The 17159-nt window shown below is 33.9% G+C and overlaps 2 protein-coding genes across 5 annotated transcripts; both read left to right on the plus strand.

Annotated features, from left to right (window-relative positions):
• The first annotated feature begins 1995 nt into the window (after positions 1–1995).
• LOC108343123 (protein IQ-DOMAIN 32) lies at positions 1996–8121 on the plus strand. Of its 2 annotated transcripts, XM_017581202.2 has the most exons (7): positions 1996–2085; positions 2189–2280; positions 4017–4346; positions 4442–4654; positions 4984–5064; positions 5166–6921; positions 7734–8121. In XM_017581202.2, the coding sequence occupies exons 2-7, from the start codon at positions 2197–2199 to the stop codon at positions 7751–7753; spliced, it is 2484 nt and encodes an 827-aa protein (XP_017436691.1). In that variant the 5' UTR covers positions 1996–2085; positions 2189–2196; the 3' UTR covers positions 7754–8121. The 2 variants fall into 2 exon arrangements, with proteins under 2 accessions (XP_017436691.1, XP_017436690.1); XM_017581201.2 differs by lacking the exon at positions 1996–2085 and having other exon boundaries at positions 2120–2280.
• A 2584-nt stretch (positions 8122–10705) lies between these two features.
• Positions 10706–16751, plus strand: LOC108343058 (zinc finger CCCH domain-containing protein 6). 3 transcript variants are annotated; one of them, XR_008248298.1, is made up of 5 exons: positions 10706–11066; positions 14462–14671; positions 14831–14955; positions 15041–16000; positions 16546–16751. XR_008248298.1 is itself a non-coding variant. In XM_052876060.1 (5 exons), exons 1-5 carry the CDS (start codon positions 11007–11009, stop codon positions 15936–15938), a joined length of 981 nt encoding a protein of 326 aa, XP_052732020.1. In that variant the 5' UTR covers positions 10706–11006; the 3' UTR covers positions 15939–16217. The 3 variants fall into 3 exon arrangements, 2 of the variants coding, with proteins under 2 accessions (XP_052732020.1, XP_017436590.1); XM_052876060.1 differs by lacking the exon at positions 16546–16751 and having other exon boundaries at positions 15041–15198; positions 15511–16217; XM_017581101.2 differs by lacking the exon at positions 16546–16751 and having other exon boundaries at positions 15041–16217.
• The last annotated feature ends 408 nt before the right edge of the window (positions 16752–17159 follow it).

The raw sequence follows: 17159 nt of genomic DNA on the forward strand, positions 1-17159 counted from the left end.
AAAATAAAGTAGTAAGATAGGTAAAGGATAGTCAAACTTATATATAAGGTTGGACTTCCCCACAGTACATTAAAGATGTATCATTAGTTGGTTAAATGGATATTTATGATTTGATTTTGTTTACATATACTAACCACAAATAACACGATTGAATTACGAAAAATGATTGAACATAAACATAAAGACATCATTCAATAATTAATTGCACTGAAAATATAAAAAAAATATTTTTTTTTAAAACGGAACTACAAAATAACATAATTTTTTATAAAAAGTAATTTAATTTTTTAAGTATAATATAATACGGATAACTATAATTTAGTATAATTTGCTGAATTATGTCCAACCTTAATTTTGAACAACGACTCTCTGAGGATAAATCTCTACATAATTATTATACGTCATATTCCAATTTATAACTCTAAGTCAGCATGCATTCTCAAATTATATTAAACTTAATCTCTAAAAAATTTATATTGTGAAAAATAATTTTTGACTGAGATATAGTCTTACTTTAAATTGAGCTAATTTTTCTCTGGATTTTCACTTTACATAAAATCTCGTTTAATCAATAATATTCATAGTATCTATCGTGATTAGATAATGTCCCAATCCGTGTCAGGAAAAAAACAATTATAGTTTCATATTTCTTTGGAAACACAGAGAGAAATGAAATTAACTAAGGCTTCGTGGACCCACGTTGCCATAAACAATGGTCGGTTTATACACCTCTTGATTTGAAACGAGTGCTGAAACTTTCTATTAGGTAGATGCCAAATTATGATACTCATCAAGACCTTCGGATCTGTGGAGAGGCATGGGAGCTTTTCAATGAAAGACAATGGAGTGATGGTATATTTAAAAAGATTGTGTTTTAAACTATTAAAAATATAAAATTTTGAAAATATTCGGTAATAAGATACGAGACCTACAAAATGTATAAGTTTAAACGAACTTTAACCAATACAGACATTGTGATTTAAATAAAAGAATAATTCTATTAACTGCAACGGTATTTATTTTTTTCTATTCCTAGATTCTAACAGGAACTTCCATTTACATACAGCTGCATCGTAAAAGTTGAGAAAAAGGATACCGAGTGAGAAACTCTAAAACCTAGAAGTTAAATTATAGACAAGTTTATCTCGATTAAGTTACGTTCATATCAAGTAAAACACATTATCATCGCTTAATTAAATAATGATTATGATCACAACAGATTTAAATTAAAATAATACTCTTATAACCATGCACTGTAACAACGACAGCATATTCCTATCTCGTTTGAGAATTTAAAATCTAGGTTTTGATTTTTATTTATTTTTTCTGCAGAACAATTTTTTAATGAGAAACGCTCGAAACACAATGACAGATTAAACTAAATGTGAAAAAAAATATAGAAACTATAATTAATTTTTTTTATGAGGAATATTTCGTTGTGGATGCAACTCCCATAGTAATTTTTAGTCAAATTATGATCGCTTAGTCTATGCATTAATCAAACTAACTTACACTCTAAAAAACAGTGCGAATTCCAGACTTAATTCTAAAAATAGCTTGAAGAAGAATTTAGGTAAAACCATGAAGAAATTCAGGAGGGATGGATTCCATTAAAAGCTCTTATTCCACACGAAAGAAAAAAAAATGAAAAAAAAAAATCAATGGTAAGAATCTGTATTTTCTTAAAAGAGAAAATAAGAAAAACCAAAAAGAATGGAAGAATTACTGGAGTATAAAGGTAAGGGGACCACAACACGCTGGATGTTAATGGTAGTGGTAATGGTCCTATATATCCTAATCCTAATCAACTGCGAGAAGGGCAAAATCGTCTTTCTCCACATTTCAAACGGAAGAGTGTTCAAAAACTTAAATTGTACATAATATAGTTATATTATATCGTATTAAAATATGAAATGAGTATATAAAAAGGTGACACCATAAAAAGTAAAAGAAAATAAAAAATAAAGAGACTGATCCATTTTATTTGGGTAGGTGAACGAGAACGGAGATGAAGTGATGCAAAGAAAGAAACGGAACGCGGACTCCAAGGCAAAAACATAAGGCAGATTTAAGGAGGGAGTTGAGGTCCGTATATTTTAAGCTTATTACTTTTTTCTCTCTCTATTTCCATTTTCCAATACGGTAACCAACCGCAACACAAAGCTCTCTTGTTTTGTTCCTTTCCCAGACTGAGCCATGGGCAAATCTACCTCCTGCTTCAAGCTAATCACTTGCGGTGGCGATGCGGCCGATAAGGACGACTACCACCAAGTCTCCGAGGTAATTGCTTCCTCAATTCAGTTTAACCACTCTAACTGTCTTTCGGACCATCTCATTTTCTCTCTGCATGTTTGATCTCATCTTCTTTCTCTTTCTCTTCTCCAATTGACGTGCTAGGGCTCTCTTCTGCATCGGCATTCATCAATCACTACCTTCGCCTTCCATTTCTTTCCCTCATTTCCTTCTTTTTTTGTTTTCCTTTTTTATAGCTTATTAAAAGCCTCTACAATATAGTCTGATGCGGTTTTTCCATCATTTACTTTCCTTTTTCGTTTGTCCTTCTCGTCATTCTCAGTTTCATGATTACGGTTGGATGTTGAGGGAGCTGCACGTGTTCTCTGTTGATTATTGCAATTATTGTGCTCACTTTTTTAAGTTTATTTTCCTTAATGTAGAAATTTTTGTTTGCATCGAACTCATTGCATTGCCAATGCATGGGAACGATCCAGAAACTGTATGCGTTAACTGATTCTTTTAAATCCGGGGTCTAGCAACCTCCTTAGGATTTTTACATTTTACGTTTTTGATATCGAGTTACTATCAACGTTACTTTTAGATCTGTGCTTCTTGGTTCGTTGTGTTTTCTCTGGATGAAGTGTATTCATTGCACATGTAACTTCAAATAGCTGCACATTGCTTTCTAGTAAATTTCTTTGAGTCGGTGAAAGATTCATACAAAGGCCTTTAGCTGTTGGAATTATCAATAAGAGTGCAGCAGGTCTTAGATGCATGATGCATTAATCGTGAGATCATTGAAACGAAATTCATTTAGGATATTTTGATAAATTTAGTTCATCTAATATCCGTTTCCTGTCGTGTTTTGTGACTAATGATATCTGTCATATGGAAAATTGTCTGTATTTCTCTTTGTTTTCGTTTTTTTAATTCCACTGTGTAACTGATTAAAAGCTGGATTTGAAGAAAACACTGTAGAAGTCTGTTTCACGAGCTGACTTTTCTTTTGCAAAATTGCAAGAGTTCTGCGTCTGAACAAGATGGATCTTTCGTGATTGAAGCATCATTCCATTTCAATCTTACATTTGAGACACATCATCAATGTAGTTTTGAATAAATTAGAAGAAAAAAAACAAAATATACATATTTTAACTTGCTTAGAGGAAAAATATTCTTTGTAACTTGCTGTAGTTTCCACTTCTAAGTTCCGTACTAAAACTTTTTGAAAGCTGAAATTAAAAGGAGTACCATAAAAACTTTTGAATACCAGAATTTACTTTTGTGAAGTTAGAACAGTTAATATTTGATTGCATTTCAAACAGCGTGGTTCTGTTATGACTGAATAACCTTCCATTTTGGCCATATGTCTCGGGCAAGGAATATGGGAAATAGTTTATAGTTTTGAATAAACATGTATTAGAAAATGCTTATTCTAGCTTACCAATAATCAGCAATCCCATCCTATTTATATTGCACTATTTGTAACCGAAGGGTGAGATGTAACATCTTCGTACGGAATCTCTTTTAGTGCTAAATGTAGGATCAGAATCACGTTCCTGGCTTCTTGCATATAATTCATGCTGGAAAACTATAAATTCCCATAAATACTCTTGTGGAGGATGTTTGGCCGAAATAGAATTATATTGAGCATTTCTACTTTCTACTTTCTACTTTCTACTTTCTTGCTAGCAGTAAGAAGAAACTGAGTTTATGTATTCTTGCTAGTGTTACATGCATGGCTCCACGTTTGTTTTTCACATTTTTCAAAAATATTATTCCAGATCAAGGAGTCTAATGATAAACGTGGTTGGAGTTTTCGCAAGAAATCTGCAAGGCATCGTGTGCTTAGCAATACTGTGATAGCAGAGGCTCCATCTTCGACAAATAAGGAAAGTGCAGAATGTACTAATTTTAATTTTCAACCACTTTCTGAACCTAATGTTGTCGAGAAGGTTTACACAACAAATTGCTCTGATGAGAAGCCCCAGTTATCCTCTTTTGAAAACTCACAAGTAGGGGAAACAAATGTAATTGAAACTGAGAGGAAGGTGGATGTGAATCCACCAGAGTCTGATGTCATCGTCATCCAGGCAGCTATTAGGGGGTTATTGGTATGTGTACCTTTGGAAATCTTGCTAATCCAGAACATTGAAAGAAGGAACTGTTTTAACTTTGCTTTTCTGTGTATTGTTCTCGTTGCTTTCAGGCTCAGAGGGAACTGCTACAGCGTAAGAAAGTAGTGAAGTTGCAAGCTGCCATTCGTGGGCACTTGGTCCGGAGGCATGCTCTGGGAACCCTGCGTTGTGCTCAATCCATAATCAAAATGCAGGTCCTTGTGCGAACTCGTCGTGCTCAGCAGTCACATCTGGAAAATCATTTAATTCACAAGGATGGCGAAAAGGATTCCTCAGAAATTTTGGTATTGTTATTTCAAAATTGAAATTAGTGATTGGCAATTGATTTGTCCTCTGTCTAATAAGTTTGATGATTATTGCCCAGTTGTTACTTGTTTAAGTTTGCTTGAACTTGGGAAATGTTTAGCCCATAGAATTTTCCCTCCGTAATACGTTAAGCATTCAATACGATTACAGGAAATATGGAATACAGGATCTCTGTTTCATTGTTTAATAGTTGAAGGTTTTCTTTTTTTTGGTTATTTGGAAGAGCATCATATGATCTGTAGTATCATTAATTGATATGCTGGAAACCTTGCTCTAAGTATGACCATTTATTTTTACCTTTGTTTAGGGAAATGAAAATCTGATGACCAAATCTAATGTGAATTACACTTCCATTGAGAAGCTGCTTAGCAATAGGTTTGCAAGTCAGGTATGCTGAAGATGGATATGTTTGTTCCCTACTTCGCAGTTCCTATATTTGTTAATATCTCACTAAATCTCTTCCCATCCTTTATTTTTTTTACATTCAAGCTGTTGGAATCAACACCAAAGAACAAACCTATCCATGTCAAGTGTGATCCTTCTAAAGCCGATTCTGCTTGGAAATGGTTGGAAAGGTGGATGTCCATATCATCAAAAGATATTGCAGATTGCAATGAAACTAGTTCTCTAACAGAACACTCAAAGGAAAGCAAGGATAGCGCTCCTGTGTTTCAATTTGAAACGGGTATTCCATCTGAACCCTTTCCCCCAGCCACTGACTCAATACCCACTGTTGAGGATTCACCTCTGCCATCTGAGGATGAAGAAAAGTCAATTACTTATGACGCTAATAACTTTGAGTTCCAAGCAAGCTGCTCCTCACCATCTATTGTAAAAGATGACTTGGAACAGGTTCCTGCTGAAGAAAAAACTGCATATGATGCCAAAGTTACCTTAGCTGATACCAATTCCTTCCAAAATGACAATTCAGCATCAGATGCAAGTGCCCCATCAGAGTTTTACTCTCTTCACAAGGGACCTGAAATTGCCCCATCATCAGAACACAGTTCTGTTCATGGGGAGCCTGAAATTACCCCACCACCAGAGCATACTTCTTTTTATCAGAAGCCTGAAATTGACAGTGAGCAGAACAAACGATCCGTGAAAAGATTTGCTTCAGAGCAACTAGAGTCTGAAGGAAAGAAAACTGTGAATGGATCAAAAAAGGTCAGTAATCCTGCATTTATTGCTGCACAGTCAAAATTTGAAGAGCTGAGTTCAATAGCAAATTCAGGCAGGACAAACAATTTGTCCTACCAAGATTCAGCAGTTGAATCACAAGGAGACACCTCTTCTGTTGGCAATGACAGTGCATATAAATCGAAAGAGTTTGCATTTGAAAATCCTGCTCTTTATCTTTCTAGGCTTGCTGGTTCTGATTGTGGCACTGAACTCTCCATTTCTTCAACACTTGATTCACCTGACATATCAGAGCCTGGTATAATGGAAAATGAACGAGACGCCAAAGATTTGGTGGAAGGGATTGGTAATCTTGAGAACACAATAAACCGTGATGATGAGGCCAATGTTTCATCTGCCATCCCAGCTTCTAATGTAGCTACTTCTGTTTTGGATCAGTCGGAGGTTGTTGATGACATTAGTGGCAATTTGGGTCCCTCTGTGGTGGCTGTGGACTCTGGAGAGCCTGCTATTAGTAATATTGAGAAAAATGCATCTGATCTGCAGAGAGAACCAGCAGAGGCTGGTCTGCAAGATTTAAGATCATCTCCAGAAGCATCACCTAGAAGCCATTTGACTGTTCCGGAATCACAAGGAACCCCTTCAAGCCAAGTGTCTGTGCAAACTAAAGAGAACAAAGCCAACAAGAATAGATCTGGCAATAAACGTCGGAGCCTACCCTTAAGTAACAAATCTCCTTCTACTCCAAATCAAGATTCGGGATCAAGAGGCAGTAGGGAGCAACTACCTAAAGATCAGCAGAACGGAAAGAGGCGCACTTCCTTTGGCTCAGTAAAGCCTGATGACATTGATCAAGAACCTAGAGATAATAATACTAGCAACAATTCTGTTCCCCATTTCATGCAAGCTACAGAATCTGCTAAGGCCAAGATTAATGCAAATAACTCGCCAAGATCAAGCCCAGATGTGCATGAACGGGACGTTGAAGTTAAGAAGAGGCTTTCCTTACCTGGTGCCGCTGGTAGACAAGGATCTCCACGTATCCAGCGATCAACATCTAAGGCACAGCAGACTGCCAAAGGGAACAATGTAAATCCTCCTCAAGGTAAACTTTAGAGTATAAGTAACTTCTTTTGCTAGGATTTTGAAGCTTGAATCTTCTTGTTATCAGGAATGGATCATCCATTTTGTCTTCATTGAATAGTGTTTTCTATCAATTTAGTTTGTACGTGTAAGGGTTGTTGCTAGTAAAATTATGATTAATTGATAAGCCGTTATCTTGGCAGTCTATTGCATTGTTATGGCTGTTTGACATGCTAGTAATGGATAACTTTTTTTGTGTGTGTGTGTGTGGGGACAAGCTTCAATCAATCAGGGCTGGGCACTTTCCAAGAATCCAGCCTATGTTTACAGATTATATCTGGGATTTGGTTTGTCAAAAGTTAATATTTATATTACTTAAATTTGTGTTTCTGACCATTGGGTTGTTTGGGGCGGGGTGAACTAGAATGTGAGAGACTTTTTTTTATCAGTTTCTTTTCGAAGTTTGTTCTATAAGTAATGTTGGAAATACCACCACATTTTTGAGGTCCAACTGCCCCTGGAGATTTTAAGCATAGTTTCCATATTAATGAAAGAATGTTGTTTTAACTTCTTAGGCCAGCATGCTTGTGAATATATCACTGCTGCTCTACCTCTAAGATATTTGTAATGTATGGCTGTCTCTGATCCCTTGTGCTTTCTTTGCCTCGCCTTCTTATAGTTAGTCAGAATAATCCTGGTTATTGAGTTAAACATATTGGGTGTCCAGTGTCCGCCCTTTCTTGTGGAGAACATAGATTTTGTCATGAAGAGAAGAGAAAAAAAAATCTGGTTTTTAAGCTGTACTACTTACCACTTGCTTTCTGATTCTTCCAGAGAGAAAATGGCTGAGGTGAATTGATGGCGGAAGTGTGCTGACAAGCTTCTACGATGATTTCATTTGTTAATTCTCTTTGAAGCATAGCTGCTCCGTTTACATGCTTTTCTTTTTCTTCTCCTTAAATATTTCTTGACACTTTGCATTCTTTGCCTCCCTTTTCTGCTTCCCCAAATTTGAAGGTGCTCAGTTTGGTTGTGACTGCTGGGAACATTCATTTGTAAAAGTGAGTGAGGCTTATATATGTTATGTACATTGTTTGTTGCTCTGGTTATGGTTATTATTGTGCCATACCTGTGAGGCGCACGCGATTTGTAAGTTTCAGAGTTCAAACTTATGAAATATTTTTATGTTTGTTGAATGTATTATTGTTTTGATTTTGACCAACTGAAGGATTATAGTAGCCATTACTCATCGTTATCGAAATAAGCTGAATATCATCCAGATTTTTCCCCCTTTTTCTTGTGACCTGAGAACTCTTTTGAAAAAACTGAAGTGAAGGATAAAAGAGCCAAAACTCAGCTGTAATATGCCAAAGCCTTGTTAGCCCGATTCTTTTGGAATTAGCAAAAAGCAAACTACTATTATGGCGGAATTGAGAAACTTCTGACTGAACTGAAAGTGTTTTGGAATTTTTCATAAGTAGAGCTGTCAATTTATCTTGGATGATTTAGATGTCAACGAACTAACTACAATTGGATACTGATAAAAAGAGTTGGAAATGAGATTATATTTATGAAGTTTTCTAATTAAAAAATAATAATTGATGATAAAAAGTATTTAAATGAGCTTTCTTTTATCAGTGTGAAAATTAAAGGAACTAACTATAAGCAAACTACAGAAATTTGATAAGCACCAAGCCAGTTAACACTCAAATTTGATAAGCACCAAGGTCAGAACAAAAGTTCATTGTGCTTACGTAATTTTTTTAAAAAAGCTGTTGCTACAAAAGTTATTATTTATATAAAATAATAAAAATATAAGTATATAAGCACACAAGATAAGGTTTAACAAATGAAGTTTTCTCATTGTCGTTAGAGTTGTTCAAGTAAGTTAAAACCTCAAATCAATCTAACTCGTTATGATTATAAATTTCAGTCAAGTTGGTTTTAAAAATTTGCAAATTTTGATATGAACTCAAATTCAACCTGGCAATTAAAAACTTGACTCACCCAAAGTTAAATTATTGGCAAGTTGGATTAGCTCACCGATCCGTAATAAAAGAAAAGGTAAAAAAAATTTAGATTACACAATTTAAAAATAAAATAAAATTATATATACATAGAAGTGGGAGAATAAACATATGAGATGCAGGAAGAAACTGCCTTAATAAAGTCATAGGCCTGATTTAAGCCTTATTGGTAACAGGCCCCATAAAACTTTTACGTTTCATACCGGTTTTTTTAAATATAAATTTATTGTTATTAATTTTCCCACTAAATAACCTTCTTGGTGGTAGTTAATTTTCAAATTCCCATGGAAAACACACCACGCGGGTTTCTTCTTAGGAATTCAAGTGTGAGTCCAAGTTTCACATTTAATAAAAATGAGAAAGTAGATCAATATATGAAGGTGAAAGACCCATTAACCCGTTGTTTTAAAGTTTTAGATAGAGACTTATATAGTTTACTCATATATTATTGGTGTTTGTGTAACTCACATGGAATCTCATCCTCGATAGACCCGACACTTTTCCTGAAACACCTCCAATAAATCTTCTACAAGTTAATTTGTATATTTTCATAACTAAACTTTCTAATGTCTATTCATAATTTTTTTTTTCTAGAATTATGCTTCTGAAACTATTAAAAAGACTTTTGGAATATCTTTTCTAGAATGTGTAACAAATACATTTTAGGAGCATAGTAATGAGAAAAATATGTGGATTGGCTTCAGACGTTTAATTTGAAATGTACAAATAGACTTTTCAAGATTACTTTTTGAAAGCCAACTTTTTAAACAGTTTCACAATTTGAATTCCGAAAGAAAATCCATCAAAGAAAACAAACTCACGTTTCGAAGAATAATTTGTCATATTATAGAAAAATATTTATTTACATTTTAAACGTGTTAAATAATATAACATACTTAAATAATAAATTAAAATATAAATTAACACGTAAAAAAATAGATTGTGATTAAATTGAAATATCTATTATTTTTTAAAATTTAAAAATTAAATTATAATAAATTTGGATTTTACGTTAAAGTTGGAATATCTATTAATTTTTTAAGTTTAAAGATCGAACTAGTTTAAAGTTTTAAAACTAAAATATTATATGTTAAAAAAAGGCCTTAGTTTGAAAAGAAAAAATAATTGGCCAAGGAAATAATTCTTAACCATGTGTAAAAGAGGAGGGCTCAAACTTTGTGATTAAGAGTATAACTTATATTTGTTTAAAAGGAATAATGAGTTATTAAAATTAATGATATACAATCAATCACCCAAACTTTCTGGTTTTAAATTGTTAATTATTGTTAATAAAATCATTACAAAATACAAGTTAATTATTAGTATGAATTGGATATATAATGTTAACTTAGTGGAAAATAGCGAGAGACGTGGTGACAGTTTGTATAACCTTTAAAAGTAAATAAATGCAATTAGAATAGTTTATGTTTAAAATTAAATACAAATTAAAATTAAAAAAGTTCTCCCGTTTATATTGAAATTACATAAATATATTGAAAAGTATCTTTTATATATACAAATTATTGGTAATTTTATCAAACATTTAGAATTTAATAAAGCTAACGTAATACGATGTTTTTTGTTAAAATGAGTTAAGATTAATCTGGCTTGTGACGAGAGAGTGGGTATGTGGAAGAAATGAGAAAATAATTAAGGAGAAAATGTGTAATTATTTTACATAGAGAAAGAAAGAGAATGATAATTGAAAAAATGAGGAAAAATAATAAAAGAAAAAGTTGGGGGTGATAATTGTGGCTGTATATTCCAATTTGCAAGTTGTGATTCGGTGAGATTTGGGTGAGTGACGATAATTTGGGGTTTCGAGCTTTAAGGAAAAGGGCAACCTGGGAAAGAAAGAAAGAAAGAAAGAAAGAAAGAAGTTCTGAGCATGTGAAGAGCGAAGAACTGCGATAGATGGATAGATAGAGAGAGAGGTGGGTGTGTGTGTATGCGTGTGCGTGACGGTGAGGGCCCTTCGAAGATATAAATAGCTTTCTCTGGTTAGGGTTTACTCTCCAATCTATTCTTCCATACTCACACACATTTCCATCCAAGAAGTTTAACGATCCATTCCCTAATTATGCGCCGATTGCAAAAATCAAAAAGAGTTTCATGGGCCTCCGATTTAGATCTTTGTCAGGTAAAATTATCTGCCCAATCCCGAATCGATCCCTTCCTTCCTTCCCATGCTTAACATCCGATACTCGCTACTCTTGTAAACCTTTTTTTTTTTTTTTGTAATTTATGCCTTTTTGTCTTCCATTAATCTCGCTCTGTGTTCTTCTCTCTGTTCGTACTCCGTAATCTACCTTTCCTGGATTCCTATTACAATCTGATCGCTCTTGTTTCCTTCTATCTGAGAATCGAGGGTTTTACCTTTCGAAGTCGAAGTTAACACAGATGCAGTGTAATGTTGCCAGACAAGGAAAGGGATAACCCTAATTGAAATTGTAAACCCTGGAGGACTCTCTCTCTCTCTCTCTAACTTGTTTTCAATGAAAGTTGAGTCATCATGGATTAAATTTCTATAAAATGGGATTTTAAATGATTGAAGAAGAAATGAAGAAAGAGGAAGGTAATCTGTTTCAGAATACGAAAGGAACTAAAGTGAAATAGCTCATTTGAAATTCCTATTAAGGTCTGGGCTGTCCTGCTTCTTCATTCATTTGAAGTTACTGGTAAGGTCGTCAGGCAATGACAGAAACATCATTTGATAACTGATTACAGTATGAGTATGATCGGGCTTTGTTTGTTCTGCCTGAGAATTGAGGGTGTAACCTTTCAAAGTCGCAGTGTAGTTCTGACAGGGGAAGGAATGGCTCTAATTAAAATTATAAATCTTCAAGGATTTTCTTCCTGATTAACTGGCCATAGATTAAGATGCCTGTAAAATAGGCTGTAAGTCATGGGAGAAGAAAAATGAAAGTAAGGTTTTGTTCCAAAATACAAAGGAACTTAAGAACCATGATAAGCTGCAGGCTGTTTTGTTTCTTTATTCACTTGAAGCTACTGGTAGGTAAGTTGTGAGGTAATCAGCCAATGCAAGAAAGATCATTTGAGAAAATGAGTCTTGACATGTGATTTTAAATGTTGATACGAGACTCTGGCAAGTGCATCTTTGACTATGGCTGCCATTTGCAATCTTATAGACAGTAGGAGACTGACGTGCAAGAACAAATAATTACCAACTTTTGCTTGAAGTGCTCTATTAAAACTCCTGAAGAAGGCAATAATGAAATTAGTAAAATTCATCTACCAATATTTTCTGACAGAAATACATTATGTATGTATACATGTATATATACTGTCCAAATTTGCCTCCACCAGGATTACCTCAAATTCCTTCGGCTTGATGACTAAATGTGATTTGTGAACTGTTTGTATGTTTTAAAAAATTAGAATTATTATGTGAGATATTATTGCTCGAATGTTTAGGTTCAGTTTTATGGAATGCATTATGATGTGGAGTTGATGTTTGTTGTTGTGTGATTAGAAAAAGCTGTTAATAGCCTACTGCAATCTGGACTTTAATGCATAGTTACATGGAAGACTTCATGTGTAGGGAATGAAACATCAGCAATTTACTACTATGTTAAATTCTATTTGAAACATAGTTTATTGTTGGAGAATGAATGCCCTTGTATCAGCTAGTCAGTCAATTTCTTGTTTTTCACCCTTACGTGCAATTTTTTTTGAAGATTTCCACTTATACTTTCTTTTTCATAGTGTATTACCATCAATATTTCATATAGGAAAAAACCCCGTTGGCTCAGGACTCCTGAGGAGAGGACATTAGTAGGTCTTTCTAGATGCCTATATGCTTTCCGCATACTTAAAGGAAAATTTTCCATAATTGGATCACATCTGAAAATGCTTTAACGGTTTGAAATATATGTCCAATTATGTGTTACTGCAATTGCACATAATATTTCCAGACATTTCTTATTTGCTTAAGTGGAAAAAGGAATCCATTCTTCCTTGTAATTTATATTTCTTTGAGATGTATCCTGTGGATGTTAACTTGTATGCTTATGCTTTCTGTCTGTAACTATGGATTAGTTGATTTCTTTGTGGTCTATAATTTTCTTATTTGCCGTAATTCTTTCTATAAAAGAAGATAGTACTAACTTCAAAGTGACGCATCGATCTGTCCAACTATTTTTTTTTTGACGTTGTTTTTATTATTATGATTAAAATAATTCTGCATAATCCTTATATCTGCACTTTTCACTTCCTTTTTTGTTCAAATTAATTTTTTGTTCATAGATTATTTGTGGTTGCAAGTGTGTCCGTGAGTCCCTGGAGAGTTTAAAAAAATAGCAGACTTTTTGTTTCTTCACTGCTATTACTATTTACAATGGGCTCTTTTTCGTTGACCAATCTGAATTGGTAGAGTTCTGCAGCTTAGACGTCTTTGTTGTCTTTTGCTCTAAAACTTTTTTATTTTTCTGTTTGAAAGGAGACTAAAAGCAAGACCTCAGCCACTTCCAACATGGGATGGCCAAGTCATAGTGATATTTTCTCGAGATGTACTGCTGGTGCAATCAGAGGAAAAGGTGACAGGTTTTTGGTTGGCCAGCCTATGAACTCAGATAACACCTTTCAGAGTGTGATTGTATAAGTTCTATGTGGTCTTTGCAATCCAAATCCGAGATGAAGAGGTGGAAAGATCTAGTCCAAATCTTTTATTTTTTGTGATCAGGGATCATAATCTGGTTTCACTCCAAGTATCAGTCTGTGCACATTGGACATGGAAAGAAGGCCAGACTCACTTGTGGGCAGATATTTTTGTGTATCCAGTTTCAATGAGACGCATCAGTATCTTGCCTAGTGCTATGGCGAGATTGTAACTTGTGTTTTTATTAATAGTGTTTCCATCAAGGGTGGGGTATTCTGGATGCAGTTATTCCTTGAGTCTACAGTAGGCTGTGAAAATCTTAAAGAATACTAAGGAATTGAAGATATTGGATCATGGCCTTTCATGTACTTATTGGATGAAAATACGATTTATATAATTTGAAAGGGAATATGCTTCTAATATGATTGAAACTACTCTGAGTGCTAGTGCATCTATTAGTTTCATCAGTATATTTTAGCTAGCTGTGTTGATTTTTATGTGACAACAGTTCACATTGTATCATCGATGACTGTACTTGGATGAAATATTTCATGAATGGCTTGATTGTGTGTTTATAATGATTAATGTTGATTTTTTGGATGTGATAAGTGTAAGTGATCATTATGTCAGTTTGAGGGAGTTTTAATTTATCATATTTTGTGCGGTATTTAGTTTTTTCATGTTGAGTTTTGTACTCAATAAGTTCATTTTGGATGATCTTATGTATTCGCCTCAAGGTTAAGATGATTTTCTTTGTTCTTAATTATTTGTATTTAATAATCGCTTACTTGAGGTTATATATAGTGGATAGTATTAATAGTTAGTTACTGAAGAATATTCTGCCTGATTATTGGATATATGAATAAATGTCAGAAGAGTGCCAAAAGGCAAAAGACTAATACTTTTTCATCGAACAGGTTAGGCTATTCTTATCAGAAGAATCCCCTTCGCAGGTTGGATTAAATTCTCAAGATCACCTCCAAGCTAAGGCATCATTGCAGTTCCCTGCAGGTGGACCAGGTTCCGATGACATTCTGCCTCCTGGATTTGAGGGAACTCATACTTCAAGTCAGTTTGAGATTAAGCCATCTCAAATACCAGTTATTAAGTGGATTACTCCTCCAAAGGTAGTTTTGTTTTAGTTCTCTATTAAGCATTTTTCCTCTGTAATTTTCAGTATTATCTATATGTCCAAATAGGTGAAAGAAAAGTAAGAAAAAAATGGCTATATCCATGAGTTTGTCTTCATTATTACATCTCTTTTAGTCAATTTGTGATTCTCCCAGATTGTGCTAAATCTCGAATGGCAAGTAGTGTCTGGGGAAGAAAGCAAAGAGGTAGAGGATCAACGTCAGAGGGAGATGAGAGTACTTGAAGCTATTTATCCTCGCACATCATCCATTCCTCCAAAGTTTGTGTCTCTTCCGTGCCTTGTACTGTAATTTTTCTTTGTATCCATATTTTGTCATATAAGATTTTTTCTCCCCTGCATGCAGCCCTTCTGTTTCAGTGGATGTTGAAGATTCAAATTACATGGATGTTCAACCTGTACTGATACCAATAACGGCAATTGAAGATGACGATGCAGCAGCAGATACATTATCGGATTCCTTGGAACCAGTTGATGCTTCACAATCTCTTGAATTACCTCCCGGTATGTTGAAGAATTCAAACTCTGCCACAAGTACGCAATTTGCTCGTGGTCTGACATCTGATGTATCTGCTGCATCTATTGCTTTAACTAACATTGTGAGGAGCAACGAACATGGGAAATTGATTGACCATGAATTACTTAATAATATTCTCAGCAATCCAGAAGTGATTGAGAAATTGGTTAGAGATTATGGACCTACTAATAATTCGCAATATGTACATAATGTGGGGTCGTCCTGTGCGGTTTTTTCAAATCCTCCTATTCCTGTTAATCAAAGAGAAACCGCTACACCTTCATCGATTGCTTTTTCAGCCACTTCTTCCTATACACCATCTACCGGAGGTCAGGTGGCACCTGTTTCTACCCAATGGCTTCCTAGGCCTGCAACCAGTTCAGCTATTGTTTCTTCTCCTGTTGAGGTTCCTGCTGCGAAAGATGTTAACTACTATAAGAGTTTAATTCAGCAACATGGAGGAGATAAACAAGAAACACTGCCATATTCCAGTAAACGTCAGATTCATCAGCCAGTAACAAGTTATGAGCCAGCATACAATCAAAGAGCTAAAGTGTCAAAACCAAAGATAATGAAGCCTTGTATCTTTTTCAACAGTTCTAGAGGATGTCGAAATGGAGCCAACTGTGCCTACCAGCATGACGCGTCATTTCAGCCACGAGGTAATACCGTGGCGGGGATACAAAGTTCAAAGAGAATGAAAATGGATCATGAGATTAGCAGTTAAATGAACTCTGTTGATTGGTGGTGTCGATTGCCGTTTAATGTCATGGTGACGGCTGAATGCAGGTTCATATGCTTTTTGATGTGATCCAATTAGCCTTTAATTTGATGAGCAATTGTGAGCCTTGTTTGCAACTAGTTTCAAAAGCTACATGTATAATTTTTTAATGAAAGGCTCTTCGTTTTCTTCCCTTGTTTTGAGAATTTGCCAAATTTACTACTTTTCTTGGTCAATCTTCCGATGATTGTATTTTAAGATGAAGACTGATTGCAGGCACCACCAGCTGGATGATGTCTTTTTCCTTTTTCTTTTCTTTACTTTCTGGCAATATAATTTACATTTTTGTGGAATTTAATCTGCCTTGACGTTATCATTGGCCATAAGGTGAAGGATACAACTTTTTTGCTCAATATGGACATGAAATCGCCAATTTAAGATTAGAAATTGTAGTTAGCAACAAATGTCATAAAAACATAATTCATGGATTGTGGAATATTTTTATGAATGGGGCATTTGGTTTGTTAAAATATTTTATTTTTATTTATTGTTTTGATTTTCAATATGTTAAGATTTATAAATTTCTGTTTGGTTTTTTACATTTTATTTTCAGTTTCTTGTTTGACGCTCCACTTCTCCTATGTCGTAAAAGAGAGTGACATCACATCGACAAGCCATCTGTCTGGATGACACTAATGCTGTTGAATGGATCATTGTTGTTTACACTTGCAATATCTTTTCCTTATTTTCAGCTTTTGTTAAAATTATTTAAAAATTATTTTTTAATTTTTGTTTGAAATTATAGTCAATTCATAATAAGTACTTGCAAATTTTATTTTTTAAATTGATTTAATAAGATTAAATTAATTTAAAATTTACTCCTTAATATATAATATAATATAAGAATTAGATTATAGTCTATTTTAAAAAAAAATAGTATATATATTATATACATAAAAGGATTAGAAAAAGTAACTTAAAAATAATATATTTAAATGAAAGAAAAAACCAATCAATTAATGATCAAATAAATGTTTTCACTCGCTTAACTTTATTTACATTAATTTAATTATTACACAAGCTAAAATACATATGTTTATTGCATAAAATAATTTAATTTTAAAAATATATAACTTTTTTTTGTCGATAAAATCAATTTTATAATATTATTATTTTTATGAACTAGCTTAAAAAATATAAATATAAAAGTAATACAATTTAGAAATA

Source organism: Vigna angularis, chromosome 4 (assembly GCF_016808095.1).
Source record: "Vigna angularis cultivar LongXiaoDou No.4 chromosome 4, ASM1680809v1, whole genome shotgun sequence".
Lineage (NCBI taxonomy): Eukaryota > Viridiplantae > Streptophyta > Magnoliopsida > Fabales > Fabaceae > Vigna > Vigna angularis.

What these genes read in the sequence shown, in the direction of transcription:
- LOC108343058 (XM_017581101.2), top strand. Translation starts at nt 11,007, where the DNA reads ATGCGCCGATTGCAAAAATCAAAAAGAGTTTCATGGGCCTCCGATTTA. An exon ending in CCGATTTAGATCTTTGTCAG is followed by an intron (nt 11,067 to 14,461) that starts GTAAAATTATCT and finishes TTCATCGAACAG; the next exon opens with GTTAGGCTATTCTTATCAGA. An exon ending in ACATCATCCATTCCTCCAAA is followed by an intron (nt 14,956 to 15,040) that starts GTTTGTGTCTCT and finishes CCCTGCATGCAG; the next exon opens with CCCTTCTGTTTCAGTGGATG.
- LOC108343123 (XM_017581202.2), top strand. Translation starts at nt 2,197, where the DNA reads ATGGGCAAATCTACCTCCTGCTTCAAGCTAATCACTTGCGGTGGCGAT. An exon ending in ACTACCACCAAGTCTCCGAG is followed by an intron (nt 2,281 to 4,016) that starts GTAATTGCTTCC and finishes ATATTATTCCAG; the next exon opens with ATCAAGGAGTCTAATGATAA. An exon ending in AGGATTCCTCAGAAATTTTG is followed by an intron (nt 4,655 to 4,983) that starts GTATTGTTATTT and finishes ACCTTTGTTTAG; the next exon opens with GGAAATGAAAATCTGATGAC.